Genomic DNA, 14,188 nt, shown 5'->3' on the forward strand with positions numbered 1-14,188 from the left:
TTGATGAGGTCGTTAGGTGTTGGGTTAAGGTCTCTACATTACCCCCTTCCTTTGGTTCTGTCCCTCTTCCTTTCCCCCTGCCCCTCAGAGCCCATGAGAAGGAGATGAGTATCCCAGATTACATGCAGTGTGCTGAGGACCATCAGACGGTCTTGGTGGTGGTCCAACCAGTGGGCATCGTCCCCGAGGACGAATTCTTCAGGATCTACAAACGCATTGCCTCTGTGGCCCAGGTAAGCATTCACTATGTGTACTAGCTATGAGGGCGTCCCAAATGGCACCCTATTGCAGGGCCCACACTGGTCAAAAGTAGTGCACTAAGTGCTTCTACATGCTGCTTCTACATCTGCGTTGCTTACTGTTTGGGGTTTTAGGCTGGCTTTCTGTATAAGCACGTAGTGACATCTGCTGATGTAAAAAGGGCTTTATTAATACATTTGATTGATATAGGGAATAGGGTGGCATTTGTGACACACTCTAGGCCTATGTCTTATTATTTATTGAAATATGTAACCCCTGTCCACTTTGTAGTTATTGTTTTTTAATGTAATTTTTTTACCATTGGATCCTGATTGTCAAACGATCCCTATTTTGTTCTGTTTTGTCTTTTCATGGTGTTGGGAAAAAAAGGTGTCCATCCGGGACTCCCAGAGGAACCTCTATATCCGTTACCGTCACCACTACCTCCCTGAGAACAACGAGTGGGGAGACTTCCAGACACACCGCAAGGTTTGTTGCTTTGTGGCTATTATTTTTCCTGTTTGTTGCTTTTCGTAATGTTTATTTGGGTTTCAGAAATGCACTTTGTTTTTTGTGTCCTTTACAGCAGCCTTTCGCAAACCTCTCCTTGGGCCCACAGCCGTTCCATCTATTTGAAGTATTAGAGTTAGCATACCTGATTCAACTTGTCTATTAATCATCAAGCCCTTGACTACTTGAATTAGATGTGCTAGTTTAGGGCTACAACAAAATTGTGAAACGTCTGGGAGTTCCCAAGGAGAGGTTAGAGAAGCACTGCTGTGCGGTATGTGTCTTTTTGTCCTGTGCATGACATTTCCCCTCAGGAATAATAGTATTATCTGTCTGTCTATCTATCTCTATTCATCTCTATCTAGGTGGTGGGCCTCATCTCCGTGACGACCTGTGGTTCGGCTAAAGAGTGGCCCCAAACGTCGGACCGTTTCCACAGCCAGAAGGATGTGTTCGGAGCCACGCTGTACGACTCACGGCTCCTGGTGTTCGGGCTGCAGGGGGAGATAGCTGAGCAGCAGAGGACGGATGTGGCTTTCTACTCTAGCTATGATGACTGTCCCGATGTGGAGAAGAGGGTGGAGGACTTTGTGGAGTCCATCTTCATTGTGCTGGAGTCCAAGAGGCTGGATAGAGCCACAGACAAGTCTGGGGATAAGATACCACTGCTTTGTGTTCCCTTTGAGAAGAAAGACTTTGTGGGGCTGGACACTGATAGCAGGTGAGTTGTCTTTTCTTCTGCACTCTATTTGGGTTTTATAGGTCTGGTATCATTCACATGTTTTGCAGCTTATATCGTTTTTCAGCTGGTCAATGAATTTGGAATTAACAAAGTTGGTTATTAAAAACTTTCTTTGAGCCTGTACTAGAGGGCGACCGATTAATCGGTATGGCTGATTAATTAGGGCCGATTTCAAGTTTTCATAACAATCGGTAATCAGCATTTTTGGACACCGATCATGGCCGATTACATTGCACTCCACGAGGAGACTGCGTGGCAGGCTGACTACCTGTTATGCGAGTGCAGCAAGAAGGCAAGGTAAGGTGCTAGCTAGCATTAAACGTATCTTATTAAAAAACAATCAATCTTAACATAATCACTAGTTAACTACACATGGTTGATGATATTACTAGTTTATCTAGCTTGTCCTGTGTTGCATATAATCGATGCGGTGCCTGTTAATTTATCATTGAATCACAGCCTACTTCGCCAAACGGGTGATTTAACAAGCGCATTTGCGAAAAAAAGCACTGTCGTTGCACCAATGTTTACCTAATCATAAACATCAACGCCTTTCTTAAAATCAATACACAAGTATATATTTTTAAACCTGCATATTTAGTTAATATTGCCTGCTAACATTAATTTATTTTAACTAGGGAAATTGTGTCACTTCTCTTGCGTTCTGTGCAACAGAGTCAAGGTATATGCAGCAGTTTGGGCCGCCTGGCTCGTTGCGAACTGTGAAGACTGTTTCAATCGGTGACGTCACTCGCTCTGAGACTTGGAGTAGTTGTTCCCCTTGCTCTGCAAGGGCCGTGGCTTTAGTGGCGCGATGGGTAACGATGCTTCGAGGGTGGCTGTTGTCGACGTGTTCCTGGTTCGAGGACAGGTAGGGGTGAGGAGAGGAATGGAAGCTATACTGTTACACTGGCAATACTAAAGTGCCTATAAGAACATCCAATAGTCAAAGGTATATGAAATACAAATGGTATAGAGAGAAATAGTCCTATAATAACCTCAACCTAAAACTTCTTACCTGAGTCTTCAATATTCCCATGTTAAAAGGAACCACCAGCTTTCATATGTTCTCATGTTCTGAGCAAGGAACTTAAATGTTAGCTTTTTTACATGGCACATATTGCACTTTTACTTTCTTCTCCAACACTTTGTTTTTGCATTATTTAAACCAAATTGAACATGTTTCATTATTTATTTGAGGCTAAATTGATTTGATTGATGTATTATATTAAGTTAAAATAAAAGTGTTCATTCAGTATTGTTGTAATTGTCATTATTACAAATAAATAAAAAAATRGGCCGATTTAATCGGTATCGGCTGTTTTGGTCCTCCAATAATCGGTATCGGCGTTGAAAAATCATAATTGGTCGACCTCTAGCCTGTACTGTAACTGCTGAATTAAGAAAGTCTATTCGTTTTACAATTTATAAAATGCCTCAATTTGTCAAGTGAAGCCGAAAGGTTGTTAGATGGTTTTTACTTGACTGGTTGCTACAAAATGCTGGAAAAAGTTTGACCTCAGTGTTTCTCTGTGATGTCCATCGTCTAGATAGCCTTGTCATTACATTAGTGTTGCTAAGGACAACAGTCAACGTTGCGTGTTTATTTCTTTGTTCAAAAATCTGTTTTTATTTTTGCTTCTTTCCCTTTTTCTTTGTTTATCTTGGTTACTTTATTTGTCTTATTTGTTTCTTTCATACTGTCCTGTGAGTTTGTTGCGTGTGAAAAGGTGAGATGCTGTTAGACACATCGCTTTAGTTAAGCCCATCCTAGTTCCAGTTTAAGCCCACCCCTAAACGAGACACTCCACCCTGGCCTCGTCCCCTACCCCAGTGCTCTTGTGCATGGGTTCATCACTCCTCTCAACTTTGTATGAAATAAAATCATAACAACAAGAGTTCTGAAGGAGCTGATAGTTTGGACATGCAGAGTACAGAACACTGTCAACGACTGAGGCTTGTGAAGGTTGGTTCACTTAAACAGTGAGGATAGCCTATCTATTCTATTATGTGCTTGTAAAGGTATGTCCAGGCTTTCAGGAACATGATGATTGGGAGGTTGTCACCTGACCCAAGCTTGACTGAGTGAATAAGGTCTATGCTCTAATTCTTCTGAAGCATCACACATTCTATAACATGGGTCTCATATCTTCTACTATATTCTGCTGCTAGTACACTTTAACATGGATCTCATATCTTCAATGGTGGATTTAGATATAGGCGGCATCTTGCCGGGGGCGACATGGGGCGCCCGCACAAATATTCTGAATGGTGACATTTGCGCGATCGGTTTTCTATTGCTGATTTGCACGTCACGTCAATGATATCATGTCACCGTGTGGGACTGTAGGTCAATTAACCTTGTCGGAGTGGGCGCTCTGATTCTAGTTTGTGAGCTAGGCAGGCTACTGCCTGGGAAGGTCTCCCACTCAGAAGTACGAGATGYGGAGGAGGGTGGGGGTAGGTTGACCTCAGGTCTCCCCATTGGAAGCCCGAGGTATGGGGAGCGGGGGAATCTATCAAATAGCGCACCTCTAACTTTGTACAGTACTAATGCAATTAGTAAAATCAGTCACACTACGAAATGCTACCAAGGCTAATCTGAAAACAAGGCTCCCTAAATTTGATCAGTATATCGACTGCGTGACCCGGACTGGCAAAATTCTGGATCATTGTTACTCTAACTTCTGCGACGKATACAAAGCCCTCCCCCGCCCTCCTTTCGGCAAAGCTGACCACGACTCCATTTTGTTGCTCCCAGCCTATAGACAGAAACTAAAACAGGAAACGCCCGTGCTCAGGTCTGTTCAACGCTGGTCCGACCAAACTGATTCCACACTTCAAGATTGCTTCGATCACGTGTACTGGGATATGTTCCGGATAGCTTCGAACAACAACATTGATGTATATGCTGATTCGGTGAGTGAGTTTATTAGCAAGTGCATCGGTGATATTGTACCCACAGCGACTATTAAAACCTTCCCCAACCAGAAACCGTGGATTGATGGCAGCATTCGCGCAAAACTGAAAGCTCGAACCACTGCTTTAAATTCGGTCAAGGCGACTGGAAACATGTCCGAATACAAACAGTGTAGCTATTCCCTCCGCAAGGTAATCAAACAAGCTAAGCGTCAGTATAGACATGGTAGAGTCGCAATTCAACGGCTCAGACACGGGAGGAATGTGGCAGGGTCTACAGTCAATCACGGACTACAAAAAGAAAACCAGCCCCGTCGCGGACACCGACGTCTTGCTCCCAGACAAACTAAACAACTTCTTTGCTTGCCGTGGCCAACGTGAGTAAAACATTTAAACGTGTRAACCCTGGCAAGGCTACCGGCCCAGACGGAATCCCTAYCCGCGTCCTCAGCGCATGGGCAGACCAGCTGGCTGGTGTGTTTACGGACATATTCAATCAATCCCTATCCCAGTCTGCTGTTCCCACATGCTTCAAGAGGTCCACCATTGTTCCTGTTCCCAAGAAAGCTAACGACTCGCCCCGTAGCACTCACTTCCGTCATCATGAAGTGATTTGAGAGAKWAGTCAAGGATCATATCACCTCCACTCTACCTGACACCCTAGACCCACTCCAATTTGCTTACCGCCCCAATAGGTCCACAGACGACGCAATCACACTGCACACTGACCTAACCCATCTGGACAAGAMGAATACCTATGTAAGAATGCTGTTCATCGACTACAGCTCAGCATTTAACACCATAGTACCCTCTAAACTCGTCATTAAGCTCGAGACCCTGAGTCTCGACCCCGCCCTGTGCAACTGGGTCCTGAACTTTCTGACGGGACACCCCCAGGTGGTGAGGGTAGGAAACATCTCCACCCCGCTGATCCTCAACACTGYGGCCCCACAAGGGTGCGTTCTCAGCCCTCTCCTGTACTCCCTGTTCACCCATGACTGCGTGGCCATGCACGCCTCCAACTCAATCATCAAGTTTGCAGACGACACTACAGTGGTAGGCTTGATTACCAACAACGACGAGACGGCCTACAGGGAGGAGGTGATGGCCCTCGGAGTGTGGTGTCAGGAGAATAACCTCAACACTCAACGTCAATAAAACAAAGGAGTTGATCGTGGCTTCAGGAAACAGCAGAGGGAGCACCCCCCTCCACATCGATGGGACAGTAGTGGAGAAGGTGGAAAGTTTTAAGTTCCTCGGCGTACACATCACGGACAAACTGAAATGGTCCACCCACACAGACAGCATGGTGAAGAAGGTGCAACAGTATCTCTTCAAGAAATTCGGATTATCACCAAAAAACTTTACAGATGCACAAACGAGAACATCCTGTCGGGCTGTATCACGCCTGGTACGGCAACTTCTCCGCCCACAACCGGAAGGCTCTCCAGAGGGTAGTGAGGTCTGCACAACGCATCACCGGGGGCAAACTACCTGCCCTCCAGGACCCCTACACCACCCGATGTCACAGGAAGGCCAAAAAGATCATCAAGGACAACACACAACCCGAGCCACTGCCTACCCTACATTACTCATCTCATATGTATATACTGTACTGTCTATACCATCTACTGCATCTTGCCTATGCCGTTCGTCCATTCATATGTACATATTCTTATTCATTCCTTTACACGTGTGTTTAAGGTAGTTGTTGTGATTGTTAGATATTTCTGCATGGTTAGAACTAGAAGCACAAGCATTTCGCTACACTCGCATTAACATTTGGTAACCATGTGTTATGTGACCAATAGCATTTGATTTGAATAAACCAGAATTCATTCATAATACTGGTGAATATATAGGTTCACAGACATATTGTTGCATTTTTTCTGGTTTGTGTGAAATCGTTAGAAATAATATAAAACCAGTCTGCACACCACCAAGGTGAATTGGTTTGTCTTGGTTGATGGTGTTGAGGGTGGGTAATGTATTGATGCTCGAGTGCCAATCAACCAATTTCTATTAGTCTTTTGTTACTACTTTTTGATATCGATGAGTCTTATTTTTGTATGTGTATATAGTTTTAAATGTTATGATTATTTATTTGTGGTGTTCCAAATTTCGCGAAATAAAAATACAGTTGGTGCAGAAGGAATTTTTTTTGGCAGGGGGGGGTGGGGGGGTGCTGAAGGGGAGGTTCACCCAGGGAACCAAACAAGCTAGAACCGCCACTGCATATCTTTACTATATTCTGCTGCTAGTTCACTTTACCATGGATCTCATATCTACTACTATATTCTGCTGCTAGTACAACTTTACCATGGATCTCATATCTACGCTATATTCTGCTGCTAGTACACTTTACCATGGATCTCATATCTCGACTATATTCTGCTGCTAGTACACCTTTACATGGATCTCATATCTTCTTACTATATTCTGCTGCTAGTTCACTTTAACCATGGATCTCATATCTTGTACTATATTCTGCTGCTAGTAACACTTTACCATGGATCTCATATCTTGTACTATATTCTGCTGCTAGTTCACTTTACCATGGATCTCATATCTTATACTATATTCTGCTGCTAGTACACTACCATGGATCTCATATCTTGTACTATTTCTGCTGCTAGTACATTTACCATGGATCTCATATCTTCTACTATATTCTGCTGGCTAGTACACTTTACATGGGATCTCATATCTTTCTATGTTTCTGCTGCTAGTACAATTTAACATGGATCTCATATCTTCTACTATGTTCTGCTGCAACTACACTTTAACKTGGATCTCGTATATCCGTGATTCATGGAGGGATGCATCACCTTCAACGAGGCTTATTATTGCACCTACTTATGAAAGCATGACTTTGAATGTGGTATCCATGTTCTTCTAAGCAYACCATACATAATGTATTGCTCATCATTTTATTTCACAAACTAGGCTAACAAATGGTAACATAGGCATAGTTTGTTTTCATCCGAACAGTTTAGGCCCTACTCATTACTCTGAATCTAAACAATATGAGCAAAGCAAATGTACCATAAATTCACTAATAACATGTAAGTCAACCCCATTTACCCCCATTGACACATCAGAATGTTCTCTAGGTAACACAATACTAGGTGGGTTTGACCCTAGACCTTCCCAGTATCTCAGGCTCCAGTAAAGAGTTAGACAGACAGAGGTCTTGAGCTYGCCCCCTTTTCTTCTGTTAGAATTACAAACGGTGATGTCATCCTCCTCTTCAATCCTTGTGTGTTTAATGTGCTAGACTTCAGGATCAGGGTCGTTCTGATTATTTTTCTCTATTGGGTCCTCCCCTACCCAACCCCTGTCTCCCTTGCTTGTGCTGCCCCACACACACCACTTGTAACTGATAAGATTCATTCAACAGTGAGTCTCCTCTGCTAGCACCCAATGGGACCTGGGTAAGAAAATACGTTATGCTTAAAGGACTTTTATTTTGGAAACCATACGAGAGAGAGAGAGAACAAAATATGTTTTGTGTGAAAATGATGTAAGAAGTAAACCGTACTTGGATACTTGTTTGCTGTAACATGTGGACAAAGTTGTATTGTAAATGGATTCCTCTACGACATCTGACTGACACATTTTGATGTTTCTTTCCCTCCTCCTCCTCCTCAGGCACTATAAGAAGCGTTGCCAGGGCCGTATGAGGAAGCATGTTGGGGACCTGTGTTTGCAGGCAGGCATGTTGCAGGATGCCCTGGTCCACTATCACATGGCAGTGGAGCTGCTTCGCTCCGTCAATGACTTCCTGTGGCTCGGGGGTAAGACTGGGGAGGAAGACATGCCTCCTGCTCTACTCTCAAATCCAATAAAGCAGGGGTGGATACCCTGCAGGTTTTTGCTCCGACCCTACTATAACACACCTGATTCTACTAATCAGTGTCTCACCACGACCTTGAAGGCAATCAGGGGTGCTACTACAGGGTAGTAGCAAAATCCTGCCCAGCCCAGTAGCTCTGCAGGAGGATGGATCATCACCCTTGCCATACTGTACATACAGAATGCCCTTTAGTCAACTTCTAATGGAGGGTATTCTGTTTCATTGACACACCTCCCTTGTGTCTTGGTTCTCCAGCTGCATTAGAGGGCCTGTGTTCAGCCTCTGTTATCTTCCACTACCCTGGAGAAACAGCAGGGAAGGCTTCTGGACGCGAACGCAGCCTGGCACAGGGCCAGGGCCAAGCAGCCGACGCAGGGAAGAGACACCGGCCAGGTAAGCAGCACTCCTCTCTCTCGCTTGCTCTCCCTGTGTGTGAGGTTGGGGTGGTCTTCTCGGTAGGGATATTTGTAATGGGGCCGAGGTATTCAAGCAGTGAAAGGGAAATTTTTTAAATTTTATTTTTACTTCTTGTTCGGCCAAGCCAAGTTGGCCATATGGGTAAGAAGGAAGAACCGGGTGGTGGGGACAGACAGACAGACCCGGTGTTATTATTGAAAGGGAGGGTCTCTGCGCGTCTCAGGGTTGAATTTGATCAAATGAACAGTGTGGTGGTATGGGGGCCCCAGGGGGGCTGTCTGTACGTCTGGAGAGGAGAGGTTGGAGGTACGGTTGTAATGTGGATTGTATTTTACTGTGTGGAGGTTGTGGTGTTTATGGGGAGGGGGGTGTTTTTGTTTAATATCTCATTAATGACAACTTGTGGGACAGTGGAAGATGTCCGGAGGTTTCTGATTGAGCTGTGATTATAGGAAGTTTGGAAGGAAGCGGTCTRCATGGCTATTTGACGTGTGGCCCAAGCAATTGCAGCTAGTATGGCTAGTACTATGACAACACAAGCTTTGCTACGCTTTTCTCAGCCCAGCTGCTTCTGTTGTTCTGTGCCCTGGACAACATTACCTGAGAAATCCGGTGGCCCCCACAACCTAACCCATTTGTTCTGAACAGTATTTCATATCATATTTCCATTCACCCATGTCTTTACTTCATATTATTAACAAGTCAATTACTTTAACCCCTAAATAACCACATATTTTGTTTTAGTTTATCACTGAAGTAATTAGATATAGCATACTATACTGCGGGGACCGATGGGGAAAGTCACAAGGAACCGTCTAAGAAGCGGCTCGTTTGGGGACTAACTTTGCTTTCAGTAACTTACTGCACTGTGTGAACCTGCGTTCTCTCTCTGTGTGTCTGTCTCTGTGTGTTACCGTAGGGGCGCAGGAGGTACTCATAGACCCAGGTATGGCATGACACTAACAGGGCAGCCCTGCATAGCGTTACTCCTAGCTAGACATCTCACCTGCCTGTGTTTGCCTGCTGTGGCTCTTTTCCCTCTTACTTGTTGCTTTTATGCTTTTTGTGACGACAGCCTCCTAACTTGGTCCCGGATCTGTTAGTGCTCTCTTACCAACTAAGGCCAGACAACACAAACAGATCTGGGACCAGGCTATCAACCCATTGCACTACATCTGATCCCAACGTTTTATTGTTTCCACCACTGGTAAAAACAAAACTGATATTTTTTTCCCGCCTCTTAAGGCAGGGGTTTTATTCCTGTTATTCTTGTCAGCGTTAATGTTGTTGGGTGTTCATGCTTGATTACATCATTGACCTCTTCTAATCAATGAATAGTAACCATTTTAAATCATAATCATCAACATTATATTCAGCACTATAACGTCCGACATGCACCAGAGGGTGGCGATGTTGCTATTGTAGTACTGCCGATTGAGGCATCCAAGCTATTTGTCTGTTCTTCCTGTAGCCTCAAGTTACAATGTAGAACTGTTCAGTGTGAGACATTTTGGCCAACCTATCAGTAGGATATGCTGCAGAAATGTAGCTCTTATATSTTCCCTTTTTAGGGACTGGGGTTGGTTTTACTAAACCATTCAACCCAAGGGGTCTGTGTAAAGTGTGTAGTTCTGGGTKTAGATGTAACATGTTGCACATTTTTCGAACACCTTTAAAAAAAAAAAAAAAGTGTAATATATTCCATTTAGCAGATGCTTTTATCCAATGTGACTTGCAGTCGTGTGTGCCCAAATTGTTTACATATGGGTGGTCCCGGGAATCGAACCCATTATCCTGGCGCTATAAGCACCATGCTTTACTAACTGAGCTAAAGAGGACCACTTAGCAATGTTTTTATTCAAACCAAGTTACAGTACAGTGAGTGTATACATTTCTAGTATGTGTGTGTGATCCCAGAGTAGTCTTATGATTCACATGTAACGCTGGGTCATAGTGACATCGCCGAGACACCGTTGCTATGGACCCAGCTAGCGCCGTTTCTAGGCAAAGTTTTCTCAATACAAAATGTGTATTCAAATCACATAGGTAGACGAGAGATACTACTCCTATTTCAATTGAAACGCTCCAAACTACTGAGCACACAATGACATTTTGATCACGTAACAGTGCACAGTGACCCGTGAAGGCCTTTCATTTATAGATAGATTGTTTTGTATTTCCATATAAAAGTGAATGCCGTGCATGGCAATTATTGAGCGTTGTCTTGATATCTCGGTGTTTGAAACGCCTGTCGACGCTGCGTTAAATGTGTATGCTCAGGTATGCTATACTCAGTTTCTGAGTATATCATTGTTGGTTGTTGTGACTTTGGCCATATGCATGGATGTGAAGAGCCAGGTGGTGGATGGGTCTGATAACATCGACAATGTTCCCAGTCTTTAATGTCATTTTTTCCCTTCTCTCCCCCCCAGGTGCACTCACAGCCAATGGGATCAGTGCAGACACCAGCAGTGAAATCGGTCGGGCCAAGAACTGCCTGAGCCCTGAAGACATCATAGAGAAATACAAGGAGGCCATCTCCTACTATGGCAAGGTATTGGAAAAGATAAGAAATAGATTTTCCCACACACACTTGAATGCTCCTGTCTACTTTGTTCCATCTCCTGCATGGACAAGAATATTTCGAAAGCACTGTACGTACATCTAGCTATTTTTCATCTGCAGGGTACAAAAAGTATAGATCCTAGGAAATAAACAGACACACACTGTTGAATGCTCCTGCAGACTTCATTACATGCGACGTTTCAACGAGAAGGTTCAGTGTTTGCGCCTTGCAGACCGATGCTGTTTGCAGACAGTATTTCATTATCCACTATCCAGTTTGCAGATCTCAACATGTCCACCAGGGGACAGTAGCTCACTAGATATCAGTGAAGGTTGGGCAGTCTGCTGCAGCAGAGGGAGGCTGTATGCACACTGTAAACAAACTACTACATGCTGACTACAGGAGGAATGTCTGAGTGCACTGCAGTCAACATTGGAAAGCTTAGCTAGCATGATATCACTGTCTGTTACAATTAGCCAATGGAAGTGTGGGCCATCTCAAATGCCATATTACCCAACAATTGAAATCTCCCCCCCAAAAAAAATGTAGAGCATCATTGCCATCAAGACTAGACATTAGTTTAATTGCATTGTTAGTCTATTAGTAACTATACTTACTGTTATAACACAGGTATGCATGAACAAAAAACTAACAAACAAACCTAAAAGATTGGGATAGAATCACAGATGCGTAGCATCCATAACATCCCAGTAGACCTTCTGAAAGTCTGCAGTGTGTTATTGCCACTATTTATAATTGGATTTTTTGCTCTGACCTCGCTTGGCCCTTTTTACCTGTAACTAGTTCACTCCAAATTAAATTACATTATATCTCGACACGACGGGACCATTCAGATATTTATTGAATTTTAAAAGGAGACAATGGGATAGGGTTGGCTGGCTGGTTGTGTGAGAGAGAAGTGTATGGAGTCTAAGCAGCACTATTGTACATCGAGTCCAGTTTCTACTTCAATATAACTACTAGGTGGGAACCCGGAACTCCCCTGGAAGAATCATGTGGCGAAAAGTAACAATGAACGACAGAGGTCCGTATCACCCCATGGACTTTGATCAGTAATCTCACGCCTCTGATACAGATGTCTGTAGTTGAAAGAGGACCGATGATGCAATACATCTGTTCAGAATATTACGCAGGGTGGAGAGGTCAGAAGTCCTCATTGGTTAGTTAGGTTTTCCTTATGCTGATCCTGGGCTGTGTCTGTTCTTATCATCTCCCTCCCCCTCTTCCTCTCCTTCATCCCTCCCCGTCTTCTCTTTCTTCCCTCCCCCTCTTCCTCTCCTTCATCCCTCCCCTCTTCCTCTCCTTCATCCCTCCCCCTCTTCTCTCCCGTCATCCCTCCCCCAGTATAAGAATGCAGGCGTGATAGAGCTGGAAGCGTGTGTGAAGGCAGTCAGGGTGCTAGCCATTCAGAAGAGGGCCATGGAGGCCCTCAGAGTTCCTCCAGAATGCTGTCTAATCAACCTGGGACAGGTAAGACCTCACCTGACATGTAGCTGTACCTCTCTGGGGAGGAGAGAACCATCATACTGGTCGCAACACACTGTAAGGGACCAGAGTTTTACCTAGTCAAGTCCCATGCTTACATCTCTATTCAGGAGAAAACTCTGGGCCCCAGTTGTTGTCTAACCAGGGTCCAGAGTTTTACCTAGATCATATAGTCAGGAAAAACTCCTTGCCCTATGGGAAACCAAAGGGACTGCCTGCCAACACCCAGGTCCCATACAATCTGTTAACCCCCAGTCCCATAGAGTCTGTTACCCCCAGGTCCATAGAGGCTGTTAAACCCCAGGTTCCATAGAGTCTGTTACCCCCCAGGTCCCATAGAGATCTGTTACCCCCCAGGTCCCATACAATCTGTTAACCCCCAGGTCCCATACAATCTGTTAAACCCCAGGTCCCATAGAGGCTGTTAACCCCATAGTCTGTTAACCCCCAGGTCCATAGAGTCTGTTAACCCCCAGGTCCCATAGAGTCTGTTAACCCCCAGGTCCCATAGAGGCTGTTAACCCCAGGTCCCATAGAGGCTGTTAACCCCCAGGTCCCATAGAGGCTGTTAACCCCAGGTCCCATAGAGGCTGTTTAACCCCCAGGTCCCATAGAGGCTGTTAACCCCAGGTCCATAGAGGCTGTTAACCCCCAGGTTCCATAGAGGCTGTTAACCCCCAGGTCCATAGAGGCTGTTAACCCCCAGGTCCCATACAATCTGTTTAACCCACCGGTCCTGTACTAAGGCACATGTCACTGCTGCTTGCCTGTGTGAGGATCACCTGCCAACACCACAGGTCCCATAACTTGACACACAGGGAAGCTCCTCTGACAGGTTGCCTAAGGCCATCCTGCGAGGGACTGAAAGCCTGCTCTATTCAGGCAGTCACACAGTCTTTGCTGCTCTGTAGGCCTGTCTCTCTTGGAGGGGAAATCTCACTTGTGTCTTGGCGGATTCTGCCAGTGTTGCCACCACCTCCTTTCCATTGTGCAGTGACTGATCATTCTCATAACCTTTCCACAGATTTGTTTTAGAAATCAAATTGAACTTTTCCAGAGATTTGTTGGAAATAAGTTTTGTGTTATCGTCAAGGATTTATAATAATATATGCCATTTATTAGCAGATGCTTCTGCAGGGCCTCCTGAGTGGCACACCTGGGTTCAATCCCAGGCTGTATCACCAACCACTAGGGTGGCGCACAATTGGCCCAGGATCGTCCCGGTTTGGGGGGGTTTGGGCCGGGGGGGGCTTGACTTGGCTCATTGTGCTCTAGCGACTCCTTGTGGTAGGCCAGGCGCCTGCAGGCTGACCTCTGTTGTCAGTTAAACTGTGTTTCCTCTGACACACTGGCTTTCGTTAAGAAGCGCAGTTTGGTGGGTCATGTTTCGGAGGACGCATCACCCGACCTTCGCCTCCGAAGGCCCATTGGG

At 44.9% G+C, this 14,188-nt stretch overlaps 1 protein-coding gene across 1 annotated transcript in view; it reads left to right on the forward strand.

Moving 5' to 3' along the window:
• The window catches only part of LOC111955136 (trafficking protein particle complex subunit 9), a 150,157-nt gene that overhangs the window by 864 nt on the left and 135,105 nt on the right, over positions 1-14,188 (forward strand). The window contains exons 2-9 of the mRNA XM_070436029.1: positions 89-233; positions 631-729; positions 1,116-1,471; positions 8,063-8,208; positions 8,523-8,660; positions 9,604-9,630; positions 11,117-11,238; positions 12,616-12,705. Coding sequence (XP_070292130.1) covers positions 105-233; positions 631-729; positions 1,116-1,471; positions 8,063-8,208; positions 8,523-8,660; positions 9,604-9,630; positions 11,117-11,238; positions 12,616-12,705 — 1,107 coding nt within the window. The 5' untranslated portion in view covers positions 89-104. The remainder of the gene's footprint in view (positions 1-88; positions 234-630; positions 730-1,115; positions 1,472-8,062; positions 8,209-8,522; positions 8,661-9,603; positions 9,631-11,116; positions 11,239-12,615; positions 12,706-14,188) is intronic.

The sequence above is a fragment of the Salvelinus sp. IW2-2015 genome, linkage group LG30 (assembly GCF_002910315.2).
Source record: "Salvelinus sp. IW2-2015 linkage group LG30, ASM291031v2, whole genome shotgun sequence".
Lineage (NCBI taxonomy): Eukaryota > Metazoa > Chordata > Actinopteri > Salmoniformes > Salmonidae > Salvelinus > Salvelinus sp. IW2-2015.